We start from the raw sequence: 23,446 nt of genomic DNA on the forward strand, positions 1-23,446 counted from the left end.
TCCCAGATAAACAGAGGCTATGGGGAGGCCGAGGCCCTGGGAAACTCTCACAAGGGCTGTTCAAACCCTTCTTTTAGAAACACACAGCTTGCCAACGTTAATTTTCCATTCAGAAGTTGAAGAAAGGCAGAAATGGATTTAAGGTAAGATCCATGAACCCCAGAAGGCCAGAGAGCAGGTCCTGTAACAAAGTTCTGTGGATCTAGGTTCTATGGTTAATAGCAAAAACTTTTCAAGATAGGTAGCTTGGTAAGAGTAACACTGCAAAATAATTTTCAAAAATCAACTTTAAGGATCTTCTCTGTATTTCTTATTCTGAAGAGTTCCCAAAGGGAATGGGACTGGAAAGCCCAAGTAGGATTTTGTTACTTGGCAATACCCCCACCTGCTGTCCAAGAGGAAAATTAGCATTCCTTATCTCCAAACAGAACTCCTGAAATCAGGGTTCTGAAACTAAGTGTTTGTCTTGGCTAGCTCCAGTTAGATTAGAACATACAGCTCTGCAACAGGAGATTCCAACTGGAAGGTACTGATTTTTTTGAAAACTCTAAAACTTGGACCTCAGAGGTTTTTAAATTCTCAGATTATATTTTGACTAAAATACATCCCTCTGAATCAGAAGACACCTATCCACCATTGCATAGATGGGCTTAAGAATTTTCCTCTTGAATTTAACACCTCCCTAAGGTGCTTGAGTAGCTGAAAAGTATGAGCTATCTCCAGAAATTAGACAGGCATGGCTATATCTTACCCATCCATCAAACCATTAATCTGTCTGGACCAACTGGGGGTGTCCAATCAATTTTCTGTTCATGCTGTCTAAGAACCTGAATCTATTTCTATCTTATTACTTTCCTATAATCATTTTTATAGTAAACTTGAGCTTCATTCCCCTTTATTGTCCTATTTATTTTAAATAACGAATTTTGCTCCATGTTTTTGTTTTTTTTTCTCTTATTCGGATGAAATCTGTGCAAGCCAAATTAGATTAAGTTTGTTTTTTAAGAATAGATCATTTTGGAAACTTCTTGCGTAGTGATGGGTTTTGTTTGTTGGGGTTTTGTTTGTTTTTTTTTAGGAAACACAAAAGGAAAGGCCTTTGGAAATACAGAATGGTTTTCTGCATGGTAAGGCTGCATGTCAGCGGACTCGCAGTAACTCCACCAGTAAGTCACAGAGCAATAATCTGTTTTCTTTTAATGCTCAGGGAGTGCAGATCACAGGCCCCCATTTTGTGATGGTACTAAAAGAAATGTTGTCCAAATTTATTCTGGGATCCTTAGCTAAGATTTGCTGATGCATAAAATCATCAGCTTCTGTATTCACAACATCCTGCAGCCAGGTTTGGTGCATAATGTTTGCATTTTATGGTCTAGGGCTTTTTTAATGGTGTATTCTACTTTTTTGGTAGGGAATGCTTGCTTTTTTACTATATTTAACATTAATGGCTATCCCTAACCTGACAACAGGAAACATCAATCCCTTCACAAAGAGATCTACAAAGGGAAAAAAAACATTTCTAAGTAACATTTACCTAAAATGCCTGTGCATATGTGTGTAACCCTTGTGAAGTAACACGCTCTGTCCCCACCGCTGGCAGGTGTGAGCCCGTTCTGGGCCGGGGATGGGGAGGCCGCAGCGCCCCTCAGGGACCGACAGCCCCTCAGGGACCGACAGCCCCACACCCTCCAGGCCAGCCGAAAGTCACTGTCCCAGCAGCTGGACTGCCCGGCAGGGAGAGCCCCGGTAAGTGCCGCAGGAGTCACCTGAAGCACCCAGCGCTGTGGCCAGCAGGGCCCTCTGCTTTCCTGCCAGAACCCACCTGCCCTGCAGGCCCTGCCGTGCTCACTCTGCCTCCTCTGCTTTCCGCCCCCATCTCCTCTCTGAGGGGTGGGAGAGCGGGAGAGGCTCCGTGCCAGCAAACCCCCATTTCTCCAGCTTCTCCCCCGCATTGCCCAGCGGGTTGTACGGTGTGTCTGAATTCCCAAGGCTGGTTTACACCACCCACTCTGAGCCCGAGTGCCGCCGATCTTCCCCAGCCACCGGCGCTGGCGCAGCCGTGGCTACCAGCGGGTACTGACTCAGCATGGTCCCCACTGAACGAGACAGCTGGAAACACCTGCTAAAGGAGGTGCAGACCGGCTCCTGTGCTCTCCAGATGGATGCCAAGTGGCCCATCAGAGGCTGGGAGAGGTTGCAGTATTCATGGCCAAAGGTCCCCAAATTCAGATCTGGAGGAGGAGATGAAGACAAAGCTCCTCACACTCAGCTCCCACCTCCCTCCCTGCTTCTCCCTGCCTTTCCCTGGCCCATCACTCACCCTGAAGGATCCAAGGCTTTAACATGAATGAGGCTGCAAACCAGAGCACAAACCCCAAGCAAACCACACGTGAGTGCACAGACAGATCCTCAGGGATTCACCAGGCTTCCTTCTCATCAAAGCTCTTGCAGGGCACATGCTGCCCATTTGACCAGGCTTTTTGGCAGCATCCTGGCTTTGGGTCTTGCTACCCACCACAGACAGAAATAAACAATACACCTCTTCACACAGAAGCAAAAGAAATTTGAAAATTTCCCATTTTGGGTACAGAAGACCCATACTGGTATAAACAGTCACCCTGGTCTGACAAAGGAATGCATTTTGGAGGAATGCATTTTGTGTTTTTGATGTTGCACACCTGTTTGCCTCTTAATCCCATTCCCAATCCCATGTTGAATAGATAATCGGGTTTTCATGTCAAAATTGAAACTCTAGCATATGCAGAAGCCAAAATTTTCACTTATTTTCCACATTCTTTGACATCTGTTAGTTTCACTTTGCTGCATTAAAAAAAAAAAAAAAAAAAAAGTGTTGAACTCTTTCAGATGTGTAATGATTGCAATTAACTCTGGCCCTGCTGAACTTCATGCACAGTTAGCTTTGGGTAATGACTTCTGTCAGTGCTTAAATTATCTTGTACTACCCAATTGCATATTGAAATAGGAGGTTTTCATTAAACATTTCACTGAATATTTCATTAAAAGTTCATTAGAATGGGGCAAATCTCAGAGGCTGAATTTAGGAAATACAGCACAAATTCATATTTTGGGGGAAATGCTGAAAATAGGTTTAGTATTTGCCAAGATAAAGTTTTAGTCACGAGATAAAGGAAAGATTTTGAATGTCTTGATTCTAGTTCAGTTCTTGAAGGCAAAAATGATAATACTTGTTTATATCCCCTAATGACCACAAATGGGGTTTTGGCATGGGGACTCAAGCCAGAGCACAAAATATCTTTCTACACCATTGCACCACTTCAATGACAAACTTCTTAATTTTTCTCCAATTTAGTCCCTACAGGACAAATTCAGTGAGCAATGATTTTCTAAATAACAAATAGCTTATGAAAATTAGTATTTTTTTAAAAAAAAAAGAATTTTTAATACCGTCAGTTATAAGGAAGAAAATTTAAAATAAACAAGTTGCTGCAATGTATGTTCAAAAAATTCTGCTTATGCATAAAAGAAAATGGTGGGTTTTGTTGTTTTTTTTAATGTTCACAGGCAATTTCAAGGCCATCTAGATCCCTAAGTACAGCACAACTAGTGCACACATCCTGTGGCTCACAGGCTTCAGTAATCTCAAACATTGTATTGATGAAAGGACAAGGAAAGGTAAGACTGGCCCTGTTGATTTACCTTGAGTTTTACTTCATCTCACAAATGTGATCTGCAAAGTGCAGAGAAGTGACTGCAGGTATTAATATTGCCACTTTTGGGCTGCCAATTCATATCCAAGCAAAAATTAAAAAAATAATTTAGACACCTTCCTATGTGCATATAATAGTGAATTAATTAATTGGAATGAACAAAAACCAAAACATGAGTGGATTCTGCTGAAATTCCCATTTACTCTTACTACAGGAATGTGTTTGACTATTTTTTTATGCATTATACTACTCCACTGACAATACTGCCCATGTAAGTAATGCAGAAGAAACTGCAAATGAATGAGAGTTATTATGAGAACTGATCATATGTTCTCACACACTTTTTCTTCCATAAATTAGGGTTTGGGCTTCAGTATCGTTGGTGGTAAAGACAGCATTTATGGACCAATAGGGATCTACGTAAAAACCATCTTTCCTGGTGGAGCTGCTGCTGCTGATGGAAGGCTACAAGAAGGTGGGAAATACATCTTCTCTCCCTTTTCCCACTTCCCAAAAAATGGTGCTGAAAGACAGATTAAAGCTGAAATGAGCCATAAGTGACTTTTACACCTGCATCCATTTTTGCATTTGCAAGAGTACTTTTGAGTGCATGTATGTTATCATGTAACTTATTGCACAATAATAAGTAATACAATTTTTTCTCTATCAAAACAGGTGATGAAATCCTGGAATTGAATGGAGAATCCATGCATGGATTAACACATTATGATGCTTTACAGAAGTTCAAGGTTATGTACTCTCCTTCCAGAACAACCTGTTTTTAGACACAATGTGCATGTAAGCTCAACCCATTCACTCATTGTCTGTTCCTTCTAGCAGGCTAAAAAGGGTCTTCTGACACTTACAGTCAGGACAAGCTTCAGCACACCTCATTCTGCTTCCAGCTGTCAGTCACCCCTCTTGTGTCAGTCACTGAGCTCCAGCACATGCATAACCAAGGAAAACAGCTCTTTCAGCTCAGAAAATGCAGCATTCTCATTAAATCCTACAAAGCCCAATGACAGGGTCATAATGGAAGTTACCCTAAACAAAGGTGAGTGTTGACATTAACTGAACACTGCCAACAAAGCACTGACTGAAAAACCACTGTTCATTTGCTCTCTGAATGTCTTTCCTCACTAACCTGATTATTTTCCTGAACTAAGTTTTTTTTAGTACACTAAATTAGATCTTGATGCCTGTCAGTGCTAACAAGTATCTATCAACAGCAGGATTTTGAACACCATCTGTCCTCAAGAGCCAATCATTGAGTTTTTTTCTCTCAAGCATTAGAGTCACATTCATATCCTTCATGTGAAAAAGTAAAGCTCTTGTCAACAAATGTGTCTTATTAAGCAGATTGTGCAACTCTTACCCATAATTATGCAAGCAGTTAATTTCACTCTTGAAAAGGCTTAAAAACCAAATAAAATAAGTATCTATAGCTTCTTGTAGTTCTTTCACCTCCTCTCCAACTGTCATCATCTTCTATTTATAAACAATCACTGGCACAATTAAATACACTTTTAAATATGGGAACATCCAAGCAACAAACAAAGCAAAGCCTCTATGAGGTACCAGTGACTTCCCAAACACACAGTATGGGATCTGACATCAGTGACTGTCCAGAGCAAAGAGGATAAACTCACAGAAGTCTGAAGTTGTATTATGTAACACAGAGGGAAGACTGAAATGATATAGCTAACAGTAACCATATATCCTTAATTTTAGCTCCTTGGTTTTTTATTCTATCTCCTTGTAAAGTCATTTGAATTCGTCTGTAATGACAGATATTTTGCAAAATAAACCAGCATTCCATTCTGTCTGTTACACTTTAATCATGAGGGGGACAAAAGCCCCCATGAGAGCCCCACAATAAAACAACAGAAAGGTATAGAAAAATGCAGTGGAAGCAGCAACAAATACTGAATGTGCAACATTTATGAACATAAGACTTTGGTTCTGCTTTGTGCAGAAAAAAATAATTAAATTAAATTAATTTTTAAAGAGGTTCTTCAATGGTTTGCTTTGACTGTTTCTTATGTCTTTTTAAAATAATGATTGATTCTTTCAGAGCCAGGTGTTGGCCTTGGAATTGGGTTATGCAGCATCCCTTACTTTCAGTGTATTTCAGGGATCTTTATTCACACCCTCTCGCCAGGCTCAGTGGCACATATGGATGGGAGACTCAGGTAGGATGAGAAAGGCTGGCTGTCTTCTGCACAAGTTTCTCACTGATCTGTTTTATGGGTTTATTTTTGACCTATTTGGGCAGGAAGAAATATTGATTTCTGGGAATTTGAGGTTTAAAGCACGTGTGCTATTCTACAAATCAGTGACTTCAGTCAGGCTCTTAATGTGTGTGAGAACTAGAGCAGAGTAAGGTAATCTTAGTTTCCATGTGAGCCAAATTTGGATTTTATCTAGAAAGATCCGGTTTAGCAGATTTTGATAGTTTGTCATTAGAATTTTTCTTTTAACAAGTTACTCACATATGTAGCAGAAATATCCTTTTTGACCTTAAATTGCACTAACATAATATAAAGACATGAAAAGTGAAGTGTTAACTGGAAAGGAAGGAAGGAAGGTGTAGGTGGAAGCAGCAGCTGAGCTGCAGACAGCAGAAAGAACACCAAGTGTGCACAGCTGCACATGCAGAAAGCTCATTTTGCATGCAATATGTCGGATCAAAACCCCTTGACATCCAACTCATTCCCATTTCTGCAACAGGACAGAAAGAAAGATTAAATCTGTAAGCAAATTAGAGGTCAACCTTATGAATTTGCTTTTTGTATGTTTTCACATGGGTGAGACAAGGTCAGGAGAAAATCTCTTTTGTTTACATCCTTTCTCTTTTTCAAAATATCTCTCTAGGTGTGGAGATGAAATTCTTGAAATTAATGAAACTTCAGTACAAAATACAACCCTTAATGAAGTTTATGCTGTGCTAAGCCACTGTGATCCTGGTGCAGTACAAATCATTATTAGCAGACACCCTGAACCACAGGTAGCACAGTCCATTTTCTTTCTGACTTTCGATATAGCATGTATTGAGAACTAAGAGGGAGTAAGTGCTAATCTAATACAGGTGGAAAAATGTTGACTACAAAAATGCTGATCTCTTTATGATCATCACTGCACACAAAAAAATCTGAGATATGCACTCTTAAGTAGAATCATTTAAGATTTGAAGATTGCTGGTGACAGTCTTAGATGAGGTTCTATGAAGTGAATAAGGAAATTACAGAAATAACATTTAAGGAATAACCCAGAATATAGTTCTTATGTAAGAAAGAATTAACAATAATAAGTAAATAATTTGAAAGAGGGAACATACCTCCCTGAGAAGAAATAAATGTTTATACACTTGTCTTTCAGTAATTAAAATTTAGGTCTTGCCCTGCCAATATTTATAATTAAATTAATATTGATGTAAAATGTTTTATGCTTGCAAGGTTTTTCTACAAAATGCTTCCTAACACCAAATACTGTATAAATTATAATCAAGTTTAAATTGTTACATAAACTATGCTATATTGAGTTACCTTATACTGGTAAATCTAAGACTCCGCTTCTAGTAAAATCTGCAAAAGAATGTTTATCTTTGAAAAGTCCCATTTTACCTAAACAGCCACTAAAAGCATCATGTCCATATATATACCTCATATATACTGGGATATATACAATTATAATGGTGTGCAATTAACTTGCCTCATGAGAGTAAAATGGCATGATATTTCCTAGGTGTCTGAGCAACAGCTAAAAGAAGCTGTTGCACAAGCTGTGGAAAGCAACAGATTTGGAAAGGAGAGACACCAATGGAGTACTGAAGGTAAGGGAATAAATGCATTCACTGAGACATGGTGATTTTGTCTTAAAAGATGTCAAGGATGAGTACATGGTGTATTAGAATCCTCGAAAACAGTCAAGTAACCCAGAGCAGAAAGAGGAGGAGACCTCACAGGACAACCCTCCTAATATATCTCCAACATTACCAGAGTGCTGAGAACAGACCAAGTCTGTCTTATTACCAACAAAAATTGTTGTGCAAGTTTCCTCTCATAGTTGCTCATCCTCTCCAATTCACAAGCTCTGCTTAGAGCTTTTCAAGCAATGGTAAGACTATGACAACAAGAACTGCACAATGAAGGTGATGTCCTAGGGGTAAACTTTGTTAATCCCTTATTTGTGAGGAAAGGCATATGCAGTCATGGCTGGAGCTATTAGCCCAGCTCAGGTATGACATCATCTCCTAGAAATGCATTGAATGATACTCCTTTGAGTGTCTTACAAAGGACTAATAGGTAACAGTCATCATCAGTAAAACTATAGTGCTGACATACTTATATATAGGGAAAAATGTTATTTGGGTGTTCAGGAACTTGGCTGTTGACTTTTGAGCCTACAAGCCTTCAATGCATAAATCATACCTTCACATCCACTGTGGATGATATTTAGCTGCAGATTTCATCAGCTGACTCCTAGAAGCGAGCACTTTGCGTGTACTGAACAGACATTTTGAACATGTTCCTGACCCAGGTGTTAAGAGGCTGGACACAAGCTGGCATGGAAAGCACCCCTGTGAGAAGCACATGGACAGGAGCGCGGGTTACTGCAGCCGCAGGGCAGAGCGGCTCATGACCCGCTCCAGCAGCGACAGCAGCTACAACCCCCGGGCCTCGTGTGCCACTGCTGCTGTGCACCAGCTCACGGACTTGAAAGCGAGAGTACACAGTGTAGATGTACCAATCACACGGCAACCTGGGCTGCTGTATTCATTCTCTGCCAATAATTCAGGGAGAAATTCCCCTCCAACCTGTAGTGAAAGCGGTCGAGCCTTGCAAAACACTAAGAAGTCATCAGAAATCCTCGTTAGAAAACCTAAATCATCGAAGCCCAAACCTCCACCAAGGAAATACTTCAAGCAGGACTGCACGTGTGACGACCAGGGTAATGCAGACAGAAAAGGAAAGCTTGTATCAGAAGTGGGTGCATCACCTTCTGCAAGTGTTCAGGTAAAGTAAAATTTACAACATTTTTCTTGTGTCTGCTTATTTGTGAGGCAGGGGAAGGAGGAAGGCAAAGTGGCTTTGCATGGCAGCAGGAAGAAGGGTAAGAAAGAAACACGTGAAAACTGGGGGAAGAAGATGAGGCTCTTCTGTTTTGAAAAGAAGGTGTGTATCTTAGTGAAAGCAGTTTAGTACAAAATGCTATGTTCAAGGTAAGGTCAGAAGGCAGAGTATTGTCTGAAGAAAATCTTCTGTACTAAGGTATCTGAGTTAAAATCCCAGCAAGAGCAGCTGCAAGAATGAATCTGAGTCCCTGCCCGTCCTCATGAGCGTGTGCCACTGGTAGTATCGAGCACACTCTGGTTCTGGGGTTATGCCCTAGGCTGGGACTGGAGGGGTTTACACAGCCTCTGATGCCAGCTTGGTGTGCCAGAGTCATAGCATTTATGAAGTAATCATGAAATAATTTCTTTGTTTCTGTAGTGGATTTTTATTGGAAGCACTGTTATGTACAGCAGGGAATCTTGGGCTCAGATGCATTACTTGAGACCAGGAGGTATTAAATAAACCCATTTAAATTGTAGTGCACATACATATTTGTTGATGAGCTTACAGTATTTGAAAAGAGTGTACTTTTGTACATTACTAAATTTCAGTTCCCTCTCTTATCTAAGGCAACAGAGAGTGTTTCACTTTTGCATGAGCGTGAAGGATTGTGAGATTTGCATGTTGAAACAAAATTGTGGTTTGTTTAAAACTGAAACCTCTTTTCCCCAGGTTTAGTAATATGCCAGTAGAAATGAACTGTTCTCAGTTCAATGCAAAGGAAAAAAACAACAAAACCCCACAAACCCACAAAACCCCAAACAGTTCCCAAGCTGGAAAGATCAATACAAAATTATATAGACCAAACTGAAGTCCACATATAATGTTACTATCCAATAAAATATCAGTTAAGCATCTTAGGTAAGGTCACTTTTACCATCCCCTAAGCAGAAACCGCTGCTAGAAAATCAACTTTCCAAAGTAAAATTAAGGGAAATAAGTACTTGTTGAACTTACCACTCCCTGCAACTTCTTATTTGGTCACTCTAAATGACGGTGAGAAAAAACTAAATCTTAAGGTCAATAAAATCCATAAAAAATCAAGGTTTGTTTAGGAAGACAACTTCCTCCATTAAGACAGTCTATATATCTATATGTACCCAAGAAAGAAAGTTTCTTGTCAGAATGTATTTCAGATCATTAAGAGAAGGTTTTATTAGTGCTTTTAATCTTATTTTTAACCTTTATTCCCCACAAAGTTTGTATTGGTCAGTCTGAGGCCTGTGTTCCACAATTTTATATGGGGTTTCTGGATTTTTTCCAGATTCATATATTTTTTCAGACTTTTTTCAGATTCATATATAGTGTGGTTTGCATACTTGCATTCTGACACATTTCTCTTTCCTGTTTGTTCAGCAGGAAGTTGGAGAACCAGTGCTAGAGGAACATCAAACTGATGTAACTCACGGTGTCTTCACCACTTCTCCTACAGCATATGATAAGGAACCCTCAACTGCTGCTCCAGTGGGCAGAGATCAAGAAAGAAAAGAAAAATTAGGTATGTTTAACTCCAAGAACTTTTTTTTTCCCACAGCTAAATAAATTGTATTTAGTTTGGATTCCAAAATGGGTACTGAGCTGACTTCACTTTCTCCTTAAATGTAGCCTTCAAACCAAAACTGTAAATTTTGGGGCGAACAGATGAAATTTCAAATTATTGATTAATCTCTGTACAGAAAGGGAAAGTAGATCAAAATCAGCATAAGAGATGATTTACTGTATTTTTTTAAATTATTGATTAATCTTTGTAAAAAAGAGAAACTAGATAAAAAGCAGAATAAGAGATGATTTCTTGTAAAAATTGTTAATGGACAGGTACAATATTGCTGTTTTGCTTCAGATGAAGCTGCTTATTTATACTAAATATCAGATATTAAAGCTTAGTTTTTAGCACTTCTAAAGGATATTTTTATGCAAAATTTCAGGGCTCTGGTATTGCAATGGCACAAACCAGTGACAAGTTACTTTTCTGCTGTGCTAGTTAGAATTAAGGAAACTTAGTGTTAAGGGAACAAGAATCTCAAGAGGTCTCTTACAACATAAAGGCTTATGTAATTCTGTAAGTTATAGCTCAGATCATTAAAATAAGTAAAAATGTTGCCTTAAAAAAGAAGTTCACACTGAAGCAGAAAACAGTACCTGTTTGCACAAACAGAAGTTTGCTGCCATTCAGCCTAACCACATCTAACATTAAAATTCTTAATTGCTCTGTGAAGTAAAAAATATTCCCATATTAGAATCACATTTTTACTTACCAGAAAAATCAACTGGAAATGCCTGGGGAAATTTGAGGAAGCATAAATATCAAAGATCTTCCTATGATAGTCTTTTTAGAGTAGGATATACTTATAAATGTAGAAAATAAAAAATGTTTTTAAAAATAATTTACCGTAGCACCAGCATTTTCTCCAGGCTGCAAACATTGCAGTTTTAACTTTCTCTTTTAGCTGTTACAGCCTGTATCAAGATTTCAGCACCCCAGAATTTCAGTACTTATAAACCTTTAAAAAAAGCAATCTTGTATTTAAGTGTACAGGAGCCTTGTTTTTCCATTTAATTTCGGTGTCTGGATTAAGAACTTAGAGATTAAGAGTTATGAATTTTTAAAAAGTTTAAACTTTCTAAAAACTTTAAAAAAATCTATCAGAGGCTTGAATGAAATTCAAGCTTAATGAATTAGTAATGATGCAGTGAGAAGGGAGGGAGAAGCAGACAGATGGTTGTTTATAATCGATGTCTCTTTATTACAGGGACTCCACTTTCATCAGTACAAAGACCTGTACTTAAAAGACAAGCACGGGTAGATTATAGTCTTGATACAACAGAAGACCCCTGGGTTAAAATTTCTGACTGCATAAAAAGCTTATTTAATCCTACCATGAGTGAAAACAATGTCCACTTGGATTTACAACCTGGCAAAGACAAAAAAAAAGAGAATCAAAATCGAAGCAGCTCCGAGACAGTTCTGAAGAAATCAGAATCAGAATTAGTCGGTTCCAAAGTTCCAAAATCAGATGAAAATGACACTGTGAAAAAGGGTCCTCCTGTTGCACCTAAGCCCACCTGGTTCCGCCAAAGTCTGAAAGGACTGAGGAAAGCAAATTCAGATCTAAAACCACAGGCAGATCAAAGTCCTCCCAACCATGACACTATTTCCAGCAAAAAACTGCCATCCAGCTTATCACGTGTGTCTCCTGGGGGATCATCAATAAAACAAAGAATAAGCTCATTTGAATCCTTGAGTGCTCCACAGTCACCTGAAAAAGCCCCCCGAAGGTTGAGCCTAAAACCATCGGTGCAGAAAGAACCTTCTCCCACTGCAGCAGGGGCAGAGGCAGCTCCAGTGTGTTCAAACCAACCCTTCCTCCACCATTGTGAAAACAGCCACCAACAGCCACCTGTGGCTGTAGCTACAAAGAGCCTGGATAGAGCTTCATCTCACAGGGAGGGTATTGCAGCCAGCTCAGAGAAAAGCAGCAATGCCAGCACTGAAAATTCATCAAGCCTCTTAACTCCAGGAGCCATTGCAAACTCCCATCTTGTGTCGGTAGCAAAAGCACACAGCCTAAGGTCACGAAGCTTCCCTCTTTCTGCAGCCCAGGCTTGTGAGATAATGAAGCCGTGTGATGAGAAGTGTAACAAAATCTATTCCATCAGCAGCCAGGTGTCATCTGCTTTAATGAAATCATTGCTTTGCCTTCCTCAGTCCCAAGCCTCTTCTGGAAACAGTGCATGGGAAACTCTGGACACAGTGTCTCAGTCCTCCATGGAGGAGGATGGGGCTCCCATCTCACCTGCAAGTGAGAATCATCACCTGGACACTGGGTTTTCCCTAAAGTAAGATATCATGTTTAAAACTCAGATTTACAGGTTTACTGATTCACTGACAGATTAAAGTTCTAAGGTAGCAGTACACTTACAGAAGTAAAGCACAGATTAAGAACTTTTGAGAGCACGAAGGTTAAATGACTCATGACCGTTAATTTTGTTCCTAATTTGTATTATGTACATACATGCATATTTCAAACATGCTCCCCCAGCATTATTTCTAGTATCTCCACGATAAAGCAGATTTAAGTGTCTTTGCCTGAGGCCATGAGATTATTCTTATTATTCTTTTATGCAATGGATTCCACTTCCTTTAAGTTAACACAATTAATTTCCATTTGCCATTATATATTTTTAAAATATATTTTCCATGTTAATAGTTATAGGAGTTACCACCAAATTGCATGGTAATAAGATGAAAAGGTGACTGCTCCAAAATTGCCTTTTATTTAGAGGGTATGTTCTCTCATAGCTCAGTGTTTCTTTTTTGTTCTTGTCACAATGTGACAGCCTCTCAGAGCTGAGAGAATACACAGTGAGCCTTGCAGACAAAGGGAAGGAGGAAGACAAACAGCAACAGGGCTCACCTCAAGCATCCGGTGTGTCGGGGCAGTCAGTCATCTCTCTGCTTTCCCCTGAGGAGCTGGCAAAGCTTATAGAGGAAGTCAAAGCTCTAGATGAAGAAACCTTAAAGGTAAACCTGCCTTTTTTTCTTTTTTTTTTGGTGCATGAGTTTCAGAAAGCTGAGAGTGAATGTGTCTAATTAATCTTTGCAACCTTATATTTTGCTTATGCCACTAAGTCTCATTAAAAAAATGCACAACAGATTTTCCAATCATTGTGCCATATCTTTTGGGAAGTTCTTGAATTTATTCCTTTCTCTGCCTAGGAATTTGATGATATTCATGTTACAGTTTTGCATAAAGAAGAAGATACTGGGCTTGGATTCAGCCTGGCAGGGGGCATTGATCTAGAAAACAAAGTGGTAACAGTAAGTAGCATCTTAAAAAATACATACCTTATTGATTTTCTTTTACAGTTTTTGGCTTTCAGATAATCAAAGCAGGCAGCTGTATTGATAGGGTTGGAAGGACCATAAGGGGTGAAAACGGGTTCCTTCTGGACCTCCTTCCCCAACAGCTCTGAAAGCTGAGGCAGAACACACAGCCCTCGGCAGGAAATAACACCACCTTACTCACGTGCTTACAGAAGACCATACAGGATGGTCTGGAGGAACGGGGTGGGTGAAAACATATCAGGGGTCTGGAAGTTAGAGATAAGTCTCACACCTCCTTCCTCTCACAAGCAGAGCGGCAAGAGGGTCAGGAAGTAGAATATGCAAGATACACAGCACGGGCAGCACAGCTGTACTAGAGCCAAACTGCTCCCCTGGCTGCTTGAGGAGGGATGTGTACAGGAAAACTTCTCCATGCAAATTTATTCAGTCCTCCATCCTGAAATGTGATAGAAGCAACTTGTTCCTGGCAAAGAATGCAAAATGCACATGGTGTAAACTGTTAACTAAGGGATTTGGTGACTTGTCCTTGTTTCTTCCCTTCTGTGTGTGTGGTGACTGGGCTCTTCAATAGGTTCACAAAGTATTTCCCAATGGACTGGCCTGTCAGGAGGGAACTATTCAGAAAGGAGATGAAGTACTCTCCATTAATGGGAAGTCTCTGAAAGGTGCAACTCACAGTGATGCCTCAGCAATCATGCGACAGGCCCGGCAACCCAGACAAGCTGTGGTTGTCACCAGAAAATCCAAAGATGGAGAAAAAAATCTCAATGTTTCAATCAGTTCTAGTACATCATCAGTAGCAAGCAATGCCTCACAAGAGTCTGGTAAGTTTAGTGGCATTATCTTGCAGCCCCCACCTGATAAGTGTTTACTCATCACCTGAAATCCAGGTGTTCGTAAAACCAGTAGTGGCTGCATAAATCTGTGAACCCTGATTAAAGACAGCACAGTTAATAAAACATTCCTGAAATAAACACTGAAATATTTGAAATAACATTATTGAAAAGGGAAAAAAATTAATGGATTTCTAAACTAACTCCTTAAAAAACCCAAGCAAGTGTGATTCTCCATATGAATTTCTGTAGATGTACAAAGATGGCTATTGTAGCAACACATCTAATTGAAGGTATAATGACTGCTCAGTGAACAGTGATTCTTTATTCTAATATTGTTACATGACTTGTTCTCCATGAAAGAGAATTCCAGTTTGAACAAACAATGTGCTGTTGTCTGATATAGCAGGTGGCTACATCAGAAACACAGCAAGGTTAGAGTTTTGCAGAATATTTCACTTTCAGAATTGTTTGGAGTTTTGGTTTGGTTTTGGGTTTTTTTTTTAAAGCATGATTTGGAGATCTGTAGCTTTATTTCCATACTGCAAATTAGCAGCCTTGTAGTCAATAACAACTTCATAACTAATACAACGTCATGTATTTCCCTTAGATTTTGTTAATTTAACAGATTTTTATAATTCCAATAAATGTCTTACATTTCCATTCTCCCATTAATTCAAACATAACTTTCTCCAACTTCCCAGAGGGCCTTGTATGAGAAAATGAGAAATTAAAAGCTTTCATTTTCTCTTTCATTTGGCAGTTTATAGGACCTTTGCAAACAACCCAAAAGTTAATGTTTTGTAACAGATGTTTGAGCTTTTTAGACTGTGTGCTGTCCATGTGGTAACTTTCCATTTGTTTGCAGCCACTGGAGATACAATCTGCACTGTAACTCTAGAAAAAACATCTGCTGGTTTAGGATTCAGTCTGGAAGGAGGCAAAGGCTCTGTTCAGGGAGATAAACCCATCATGATCAACAGGATATTTAAAGGTAAACACACTTAACATGTTCCCAACTCAGGCAGACTTGTGGGGTTCATAACTGAATGCTGATTTATAACTATGGAAATGTTATTTTTTCAAATGCAGCATTATATTGTTTGGTGCCAGTAATTTGTTGCCTCCTGGGATCAGGTGGTTTATAACATGCTGATGATCCATTCACTAGTAAGTGAAGGATCCATTAAAGTTTCTTCCACAGAAAGAATTAAAAGAAATTCTTTTTCTGTCCCCAGGGACTGCACTGGAACAGAGCAGCCCTGTTCAGCCTGGTGATGAGCTCCTACAAGTGCACACAAGTGTCATGCAAGGACTCACTCGTTTTGAGGCATGGAATGTAATCAAGGCATTACCTGATGGGCCCATCACAGCCATCATCAAGAGGAAGAATCGCAGCTCTGTTACCAGCAAGTCATCTGAAACTTTGTAAGAGGAGGGATTAGACTACTGCCAATATTAAAACAAAGGATTTTATTACTTGCAGACACTTGGCTGGTACAGCAATATACTCAGAAAATACCCATGAGGAGTACACTGGAACTTACTGCCAGTTACAGAGAAAACTGTCTGGGATTATCTAAAGTGATTCTTATTTCAGTCTTCTGAAACAGATGTTACAAAGCATATAATTATAAAATAATGACTTTGTTAATAATATACTGGTTGTAATAAAATACATGACAGCTATAGTACTCTCCTATTTAAAGTTATTAATTTAACAAGTATCAGAAGCAGACCCTGTGCTAAATTTTCAGTGCTACTCTCCAAGTCCTGTTCTCTCCCTTATCTTCCCAGCAACAAGAAACATGTCTACAAGCCTACAACTAAACATTGCCTTTAGAGAATGGGTAGGGCAGAGAAAGGGGTTGCAGTTTTGTGTGTCAAAACGTTCCCTAGAAAATTCTAGCTTTCCTATTAAAAACAGAGCATTCAGCACAGCCAAAACCTGTAAAAGTGACTTTCTACTGGCAGCTGTCAGAGCCATCTCAACTGCAGCAGGCAAACACAGGGTGGGAGGGAGTTCTCATGGTACTGCAAAAGGAAGGCAGGAAGCTGAGGGTAATGTAGAGGAAGTTTTCCTCCTCTGGCCAGAGGTCTCAAGAGGACTACAGCAGGAGAATAACAAGGCTGCTCAGAACAAAATCTTACCTTCTAACAACACTTTTAAACGTCTGTGTTAATTTTGCAAGGCAAAGTACCAGCAGGAGTAATTGTGCATCCAAGTACTTCTGAACTGTTTATTCTGGAAAGGTTAAATAACTTGGAGACAAACCTATGCTTCAAACATGGCCTCCTATATGCACTGTATGGAATTCTACCAGCAGCACAAGCACCTGTGGCAAAATGATCTCATACACCCACTTGGTCTTCTCTGACCTGCTTCATTAAAGAGAGAGATGCAGTGGCAGGATGGAAGCAGTGACTCCCTAGCTGAGAGCCAGATGGCTGGCCTGATAATTGTCCTTGGCTCTTCACCTTCCCAGAGATGGGAATTTTCTGTTCCCTCCTTCAGTTACCTAATTTCACCAGGAAGAAATTAAGGAGCTCAGGAGCTGTTTTCCATACACCCAACACAATGCCTCAAAAACAGCAATTAAAGAGAAAAGGAAGGATAATAGGCAGGAGAAGGTATTAATTAAATCCAGGCATTGAACTTGCTGTGGCCTTTTCTTGCAAGAAAACTGTAAATTAATCCTTGAAAGAACATTCTTGACAAGCCATCTGTCCCCACACTTCCAAACACTTCCTCAGCTGAGCTCTCTTTCCCAAAAAATAACCTCTATCTCAAAACAAAAATTTTATTAGTTGGGTATCGATAAGAGAAATATGTGAGAAAATCTTCCTATACTCTTTTGAACTGGTACCTACATCAAAAACTTTGCCAAAACATTTCCAACTCAAATTTGGCAGGGCAGAAGGCTGAATGTGAGAAGCTCTTAATTCCTGGCTGGAAGGTGTTGAGCACTCAGAAAAGGTGATCTTAAGTTATTCCAGTGAAGTGTCTTTCCACCTTTATTGCTCAAAGCAATAAAAAAAAATATGAATAGCTAATAAGAAACCACATTATCTGCAAAAATAATTTGCATTATTTGCAGAAATAATGAGTGGCAACCTCAGCTGTGTTTCTTGAACTTTCTGCTAATTAAATTCATGATAATCCTGACAGGACTTGCCAAGATATTAGAATGCATGCCTAACAACCTCAGTACATTTACAAAAATAGGTATAAGCCTCCATAGTATCAAGGCCCACATCTCTTCTCAGTGAACTTGTTATTCTTCCTAAGTATAGACAGCAGCAACTGGAAGTAAATACCAAACAAGGGCAAAGAACCTTGAGGGTGAGTATTCTCACCAAAATACCTCTTCCCTAGGCAGTGGACATCATCAGGGAAGGCTTTTTCCCTCTCTTTGCTTTAAATTTAGAGAAATGCTGGAGCTCTAAGCAGCTCTTTGTCTTCCCTGATGGCAGAACAGGTGTACGAGGAACGATTTCAAAGGATGATTCAGGAAAAACAGTAAGATATAGCACACAAAATATTTATTTCACCACACTCACACAAGTTTTTACATCTTTGTATACAAAGGAGACTGGACTAAAAACTGTTCCCTTGAAAAACTGGTCCATAGGATGAGGTTTACAGTGGGAAATTTATTGTGCAAGTCCATACCTATATCAAAGATAAAAAAATACAGGGACAGAAAGCAGAGCATATTAATCTTGTTAAATAATCGAGTCACCACAGTAAAATCACAACCTTAATTTAACTTCCTCACTCAAAAACTATTTTTACTTTTGTAATCATATGTAATCCATAGTAATGGTAACATTCCTGTAGCAACCAGCACCATAGATACCTCTTCAAATGGACACACCTTGGCACACAAAACCAGGTGCTGATTTCCCAACGTAATGTTGGGAGGCAAACCAGTCTTAGAAAAAAGCAACATCGTTATGGCCTGCCAAGGCAAAGCTAATGAAAAGATTATTTACCCGTTAAAACCTCTCACCACAGGAAACCAAAAAAACATTCAAATACGGTTCAAAATGGTCATTTCATGTGCCTTTTAAAAATTGGTAAGTAAAGTGCTTAATCCTCTTTATTTATTGCCTCTATGTCGGTTCAGTTTGTGTCGTGACACTATGAAACCACTGGTTTTGGTGGCAGAGAGGGGAAAGGGAGAATGTCTATTTGCCAGCCCACATACTTATGCATTGATTAGCACTGCTGGACCTTGACTTACAAAAAAGCACTTAAGGCATATTTACCATCAACATTGATGTCTGCTGGAACAAACAAGTGAAATCCTCTACATAATCCCATTTTTTCTGGCGTTCACAATTTACTGGCTGGACCCACTGAGGCATCTTAGCAGCTCTAGGAGTGCTAGCAGCAGAAGGGATAGATCTTTTGGGAGAGAAGCATTTTTCCACAGAAATCTACAGGGAGCTTCAGAGACCAAACAGAGCTGACCTGCACCTGGCTGTGGTGCTAAGTAGATTTGAGCAATGCTTCTCCTCACAGACACTGATAAAGAATCGATCCAGCATGTCCATCTTCTCCCTGCAGACAGTCACCACTGCTGCCTCCGGGATTTTTCCAGCCTCTGGTGTGGTATTTTTCTAATCATTGAAGTGAAGAATTTAATATTACATAAGACTGCATTGTTCTGCATGGAGTCAGGTAGAAAACGCTGTTTTAAAATGTATTGTACTCAGTTCATTGTTTCATATCTCCTTTCTTAAGTATCTTAGCTGATAGAAGAGTCCTGAGGCCAACTTTGTATTTTTTACCCATAAGCTGACAGGCTGTTTCCTACCCTCAGCTGGAGAGGTCAACAATTCGTCCTGTCATGCTTTTAATGCCTTAAGAGCTTTGGTCAGGTTGCTGTAAAATCCAGATATACTAGATGGAAAAAAGGAATCCACCACTGTCTGAGGAAGATAGCCACCAAGATCCGTCTGAAAGAAAGTGAGGAGCTCAGTCCTGTCTGGCTCCCTGCAAAGACAATGAAAATGATTTTATAGCCCATGGTTTAAGAGCATTAAGAACTTTTCAGTGACTCTTACTTGTAGTAGAATAGATACTTCCAAAAGCTTTTCTTTTTTAAAACAAAGAAATTTCAGTGAATGTCACTACAAAATTAAAGTTTACATATGCCCTAATTAGCTACATGAATCCATCCATAAATTATGGCAAATCAACCAGATAATCATTCACCAAAACTTAAGACCATGCTTGTACATTTTGCTGATTCTCTGCTCAAGAGGTCATGATAACATTCCTGTAACATTAAATACTTCCCTCTAGGAAATGAAGAGAAACTAACTAATTGCATAAAAATGAGAACAGAAAGGGCACTCAGTTATAACAGTTACTGGGAAGACATTGCCAAGAGCTTACAGGTCACATGTGGCCACACACACGTAAACACACCACACAATGGAGAAGAGGAGCTTCAGAATTTAAAATATTCAAGCAGATTGTTTCTTACCCTGGAACAGGTATGCAGAAACAGCCACAGGGATAATTAAAACCTCTCACAAAATTTGGTTGAGGAGGACACAGAGGGTGTTCCACATTGGTGGCTGAAAGAAAAAGCATTGAAGGAAGGTGTCATTCTTCCAGAAGACAGGAAAGATTTCTTGGTATCCAAAGCTCCAGATGGGAAGCAAACTCACTATACAAAACGTATTGAAAAAGAACTGCAGTACAACCTGTTCAGTGTGGGGCTGACAAGTGGTCAGAAAAGATCATTAAAAGGAACTACTCTGGCCTCAGAATGGGGAAATCAAAGAAGCACTGAATAAGCAATTGTTACTGAGCTCTGAAGGAGGAAGCATGGACACTTAGACACAGTTTCATCGAGTCCATGTTGCGTGAGGGCACTGCTTTTCTTGAGAGGTCATTTGGGTTACTTCCAACAAATCCACCTCACACAGATACATCACTTCCCTGCTGAAAAGCTGCACTCAAGCAAGAATATAAACTCCTGACAAGGCTTTTCTGAACGGGATGGGAAAATGGGACACATGAACAGTGGAGCAATAAAAGTTCAGACTTGTAACAGTTAAACGGAATGAAAGTGAAAAAACAAATTAAACACTTCTGTACAGTGGTAGCCCCTTGAAAATCAGCACTATTTGTTTTCATGAAACCAACTATTTTCACAAACAGGACTGGTACATTTATTCAATGGCTTCACTGAAACCTGTGCAGAAAATGCTCAAACAGTATTTAGTCTAAATGGGACTCCTTTTAGAAAGTTCTGTAAACTCATAAAACAAAGAAACACACTCAGAATACCCCAGAATTTAAGAAAGTAAATTACTTATTCGTTCTCAAAAGCATAGCAAGGGAAAAAAACATAGGCCAGTCTTATCATTATCTGAGTATTAAGATGATTTACATACTCTAGGAACAACAATGTAGGGAGATTACTATTTTCTCTTCTGATCAAGATGAGGTCAACTACTGAACAGCTTGTTACTTAGTTTTAATTATATGTTTATTTCTGGTAGCTTTTATTTTATAGCTGTTTCCAGTAGTTGTTGGTTATCTCCAAATGTAGCATGAAGCTGTTCAGAATACAAGTGCCTTACCAGCAGACAGCATTGTCCCATCTTCATATTCCTTCATTACTACTACATCCACAAATTCCCTTGGTGAAATAATCCTCATGCAGGCTGAAGGGGTTGTGGTTCTGCATACAGACACAGTCTGGAAATCATAGAACAGAGTTATGTCAGTTGATGTTCTCAAAAGTACAGCAGAAAAATCCCTGTACTTTCTGGCACTCTTTTAGTTACACGTTATAAACTCCATCAAGGAGTTGTTCTACATCCTTTGTTGAACAAGATGTAAATCAGCACAGTCAAAAGGCACTACCAAAATCAATCAAGGACAGGAAAAAAACAGAGTGACAAAGTGTTGCTTCGACATTCAGAGCGGACAGATACCACAAGGGATGCTGAAATGAAAACCTGGCACATCTGTGCTCCCAGGACAGTTAAAACCCTCGTCCTCCCCAGGACACTAGCAAAGTGAAGTGTACACAGCATACAACCTGATAACCCGGTCTGTTACACTGCACTAACATTAACACTACCGTCTGCTTCCCTGATTGGCTCCCAAAACAAGTTTCTACCACACTGGTAGGTGCTGGCAAGTCTGTGAATTTCAAGTGGCAGGATGCAGCATTCCTGAAGTTGTCTATAATGAATACTAAATGCCTATAGGATTCCTCCAAGAAAAATAAACTTCCTGGAACTCCCAAAAACATTTCTGGGACTAGTTGTGCTTGCACCTGGCTGTCTCCCAGCACATACAACCACTTCAGACTGGGGATCTAAACTCAATGCCCTTTTAATTTTCCAACACACTTTAAAAAAAAAGGAATTAGACTGTACAAGTGTGACAGCAGAAGCTGCTGCTCATACACAGCCCTGCTCATCTGTCTGCTCAAAAGTGCAGCATCTCCATTTTAATGAAAGATGCAAACCACTGGTTGCTGAGGCAGGGTGTGATGTGCAGGGCAGAGTGTCACTGCTGCCATGGTGAAAGATGGATGGGGCCTGAATTGATGGCTGATGACGTGAATGCTTCACTGCTTAGCTAAGTCTATGTACTCTCTAAACGTCCTCTTCCCTCACAGCGAGCTTGCTAAAAACAATCGTGCTTAGCTTGATTTGCAGCATTAACAACAACGTTGTGCAGGAATCTTTAACGTCATATATTTAATGTTATATGTATATATAAATATATATATATATGTTACACATTTGCAGATTTTAAGTACACAGTATTTAGGCACAAATGATTTTCCTTTCCTTTCAGAAAGATGAGCTATTTTCTATATACTTATATATGTTAATAAAAATGTATAAAATTTATAGAAAAGGATAAAGAAAAAAACAAAACACAAAGCCAAAAAGGTCATTTTTTCCAGCATCGTTCAGCTGATCCAGCCAGAAACACAGCACAACTTAAGACTTGCTACCTCCCTGCACATAAGATTGGCTGTCTCATAAGGCCCGACGCTGCATAAATTTCGCCGGAATAGTTTTTAAGGAACTTACATCACTGATGGCTTCGATGACCTCGAAGTCCTTCACGTTTTGGTCCCACTTGGTCCTGAGCCCGCCGGCCACCGGCTTTATGTACTCCCAGACATCCTGCGGGCTGGCGGCCAGGACGCCCTCTCCCTTGTACCTGCGGGGGACGAAAGGAAAGCGAACCGCGCTGCTCTACCCTGCCCGGCCCCGGCAGCACCGCGGGCAGGACCCCGCGCCCCGGGAACGAGCCGTACTCACAGATTGCCAGCGAACTCCGCCGAGGGTCTCCAGGACACCGCGACCTCACCCTGCGGGACGGGAAGCGTTCAGCCGCCGGCTGAACCGGGCAGGCTCCCGCCCCTCCCCGCCGCAGCCCCCCGACCCACCGTGCTGCGGCAGCCCCCCGACCCACCGTGCTGCGGCAGCCCCCTGACCCACCGTGCTGCGGCAGCCCCGCCAGCCCTCGGGCTCCCGCCGGTAGAGCCGCAGCTTCTCGGCCGCCGCCTCAGCGCGCCCCACGCAGTCCATGGCGGGCGGGCGGAGCCGCTGCGGCGCCGCTTTGAGCGCCCGCGCCGCGCCGCCCCTGGGCCGATGGCGGCACCGCCCCTCACCTGAGGGTGACGCCGGCCCGGCCCGGCCCGGCCCGGCCCGACGGGACAGAGAATGCGGGGCTGGCAGGGGGCAGAGCCCGGGCAGCGGGGATGGCACCGCGGGGATGGCACCGCGGGGATGTGGTAACGCGTGTGGGATCGGAGGCGGAGCAGTGCTTCCTCAGAGATGGGGCCGCCCAGCGCTCGTCACTGGTGTGATCCCAGTCCCAGGGGCACGGAGAGAAGCAAGCGAAAAACCAACCAACCTCAGTATCTAAAGGAAGTGCAGAATTGCAGTGGTGTGTAAAAAATTTAG

At 40.7% G+C, this 23,446-nt stretch overlaps 2 protein-coding genes across 2 annotated transcripts in view; one reads left to right on the forward strand and one right to left on the reverse strand.

Annotated features, from left to right (window-relative positions):
• The window catches only part of IL16 (interleukin 16), a 31,133-nt gene extending 13,250 nt beyond the window's left edge, over nt 1–17,883 (forward strand). Inside the window, exons 5-21 of the mRNA XM_058846968.1 lie at nt 1,079–1,166; nt 1,601–1,746; nt 3,544–3,654; nt 4,050–4,164; nt 4,365–4,438; nt 4,530–4,743; nt 5,764–5,881; nt 6,564–6,696; nt 7,434–7,521; nt 8,229–8,704; nt 10,163–10,301; nt 11,554–12,640; nt 13,142–13,325; nt 13,521–13,622; nt 14,221–14,473; nt 15,351–15,476; nt 15,721–17,883. Of these exons, the coding sequence (XP_058702951.1) occupies nt 1,079–1,166; nt 1,601–1,746; nt 3,544–3,654; nt 4,050–4,164; nt 4,365–4,438; nt 4,530–4,743; nt 5,764–5,881; nt 6,564–6,696; nt 7,434–7,521; nt 8,229–8,704; nt 10,163–10,301; nt 11,554–12,640; nt 13,142–13,325; nt 13,521–13,622; nt 14,221–14,473; nt 15,351–15,476; nt 15,721–15,914 (3,648 nt within the window). The 3' untranslated portion in view covers nt 15,915–17,883. The remainder of the gene's footprint in view (nt 1–1,078; nt 1,167–1,600; nt 1,747–3,543; nt 3,655–4,049; nt 4,165–4,364; nt 4,439–4,529; nt 4,744–5,763; nt 5,882–6,563; nt 6,697–7,433; nt 7,522–8,228; nt 8,705–10,162; nt 10,302–11,553; nt 12,641–13,141; nt 13,326–13,520; nt 13,623–14,220; nt 14,474–15,350; nt 15,477–15,720) is intronic.
• Nucleotides 17,884–18,003: 120 nt separating this feature from the next.
• On the reverse strand, nt 18,004–23,247 carry STARD5 (StAR related lipid transfer domain containing 5). Its single transcript, XM_058846969.1, has 6 exons — nt 22,979–23,247; nt 22,799–22,848; nt 22,565–22,697; nt 21,089–21,206; nt 19,981–20,074; nt 18,004–19,484 (listed from the first exon to the last, which is right to left on the reverse strand). Exons 1-6 carry the CDS (start codon nt 23,066–23,068, stop codon nt 19,337–19,339), a joined length of 633 nt encoding a protein of 210 aa, XP_058702952.1. The 5' UTR covers nt 23,069–23,247; the 3' UTR covers nt 18,004–19,336.
• Between the last annotated feature and the right edge of the window lie 199 nt (nt 23,248–23,446).

This window comes from Poecile atricapillus, chromosome 11 (assembly GCF_030490865.1).
Source record: "Poecile atricapillus isolate bPoeAtr1 chromosome 11, bPoeAtr1.hap1, whole genome shotgun sequence".
Taxonomy (NCBI): Eukaryota; Metazoa; Chordata; class Aves; order Passeriformes; family Paridae; genus Poecile; species Poecile atricapillus.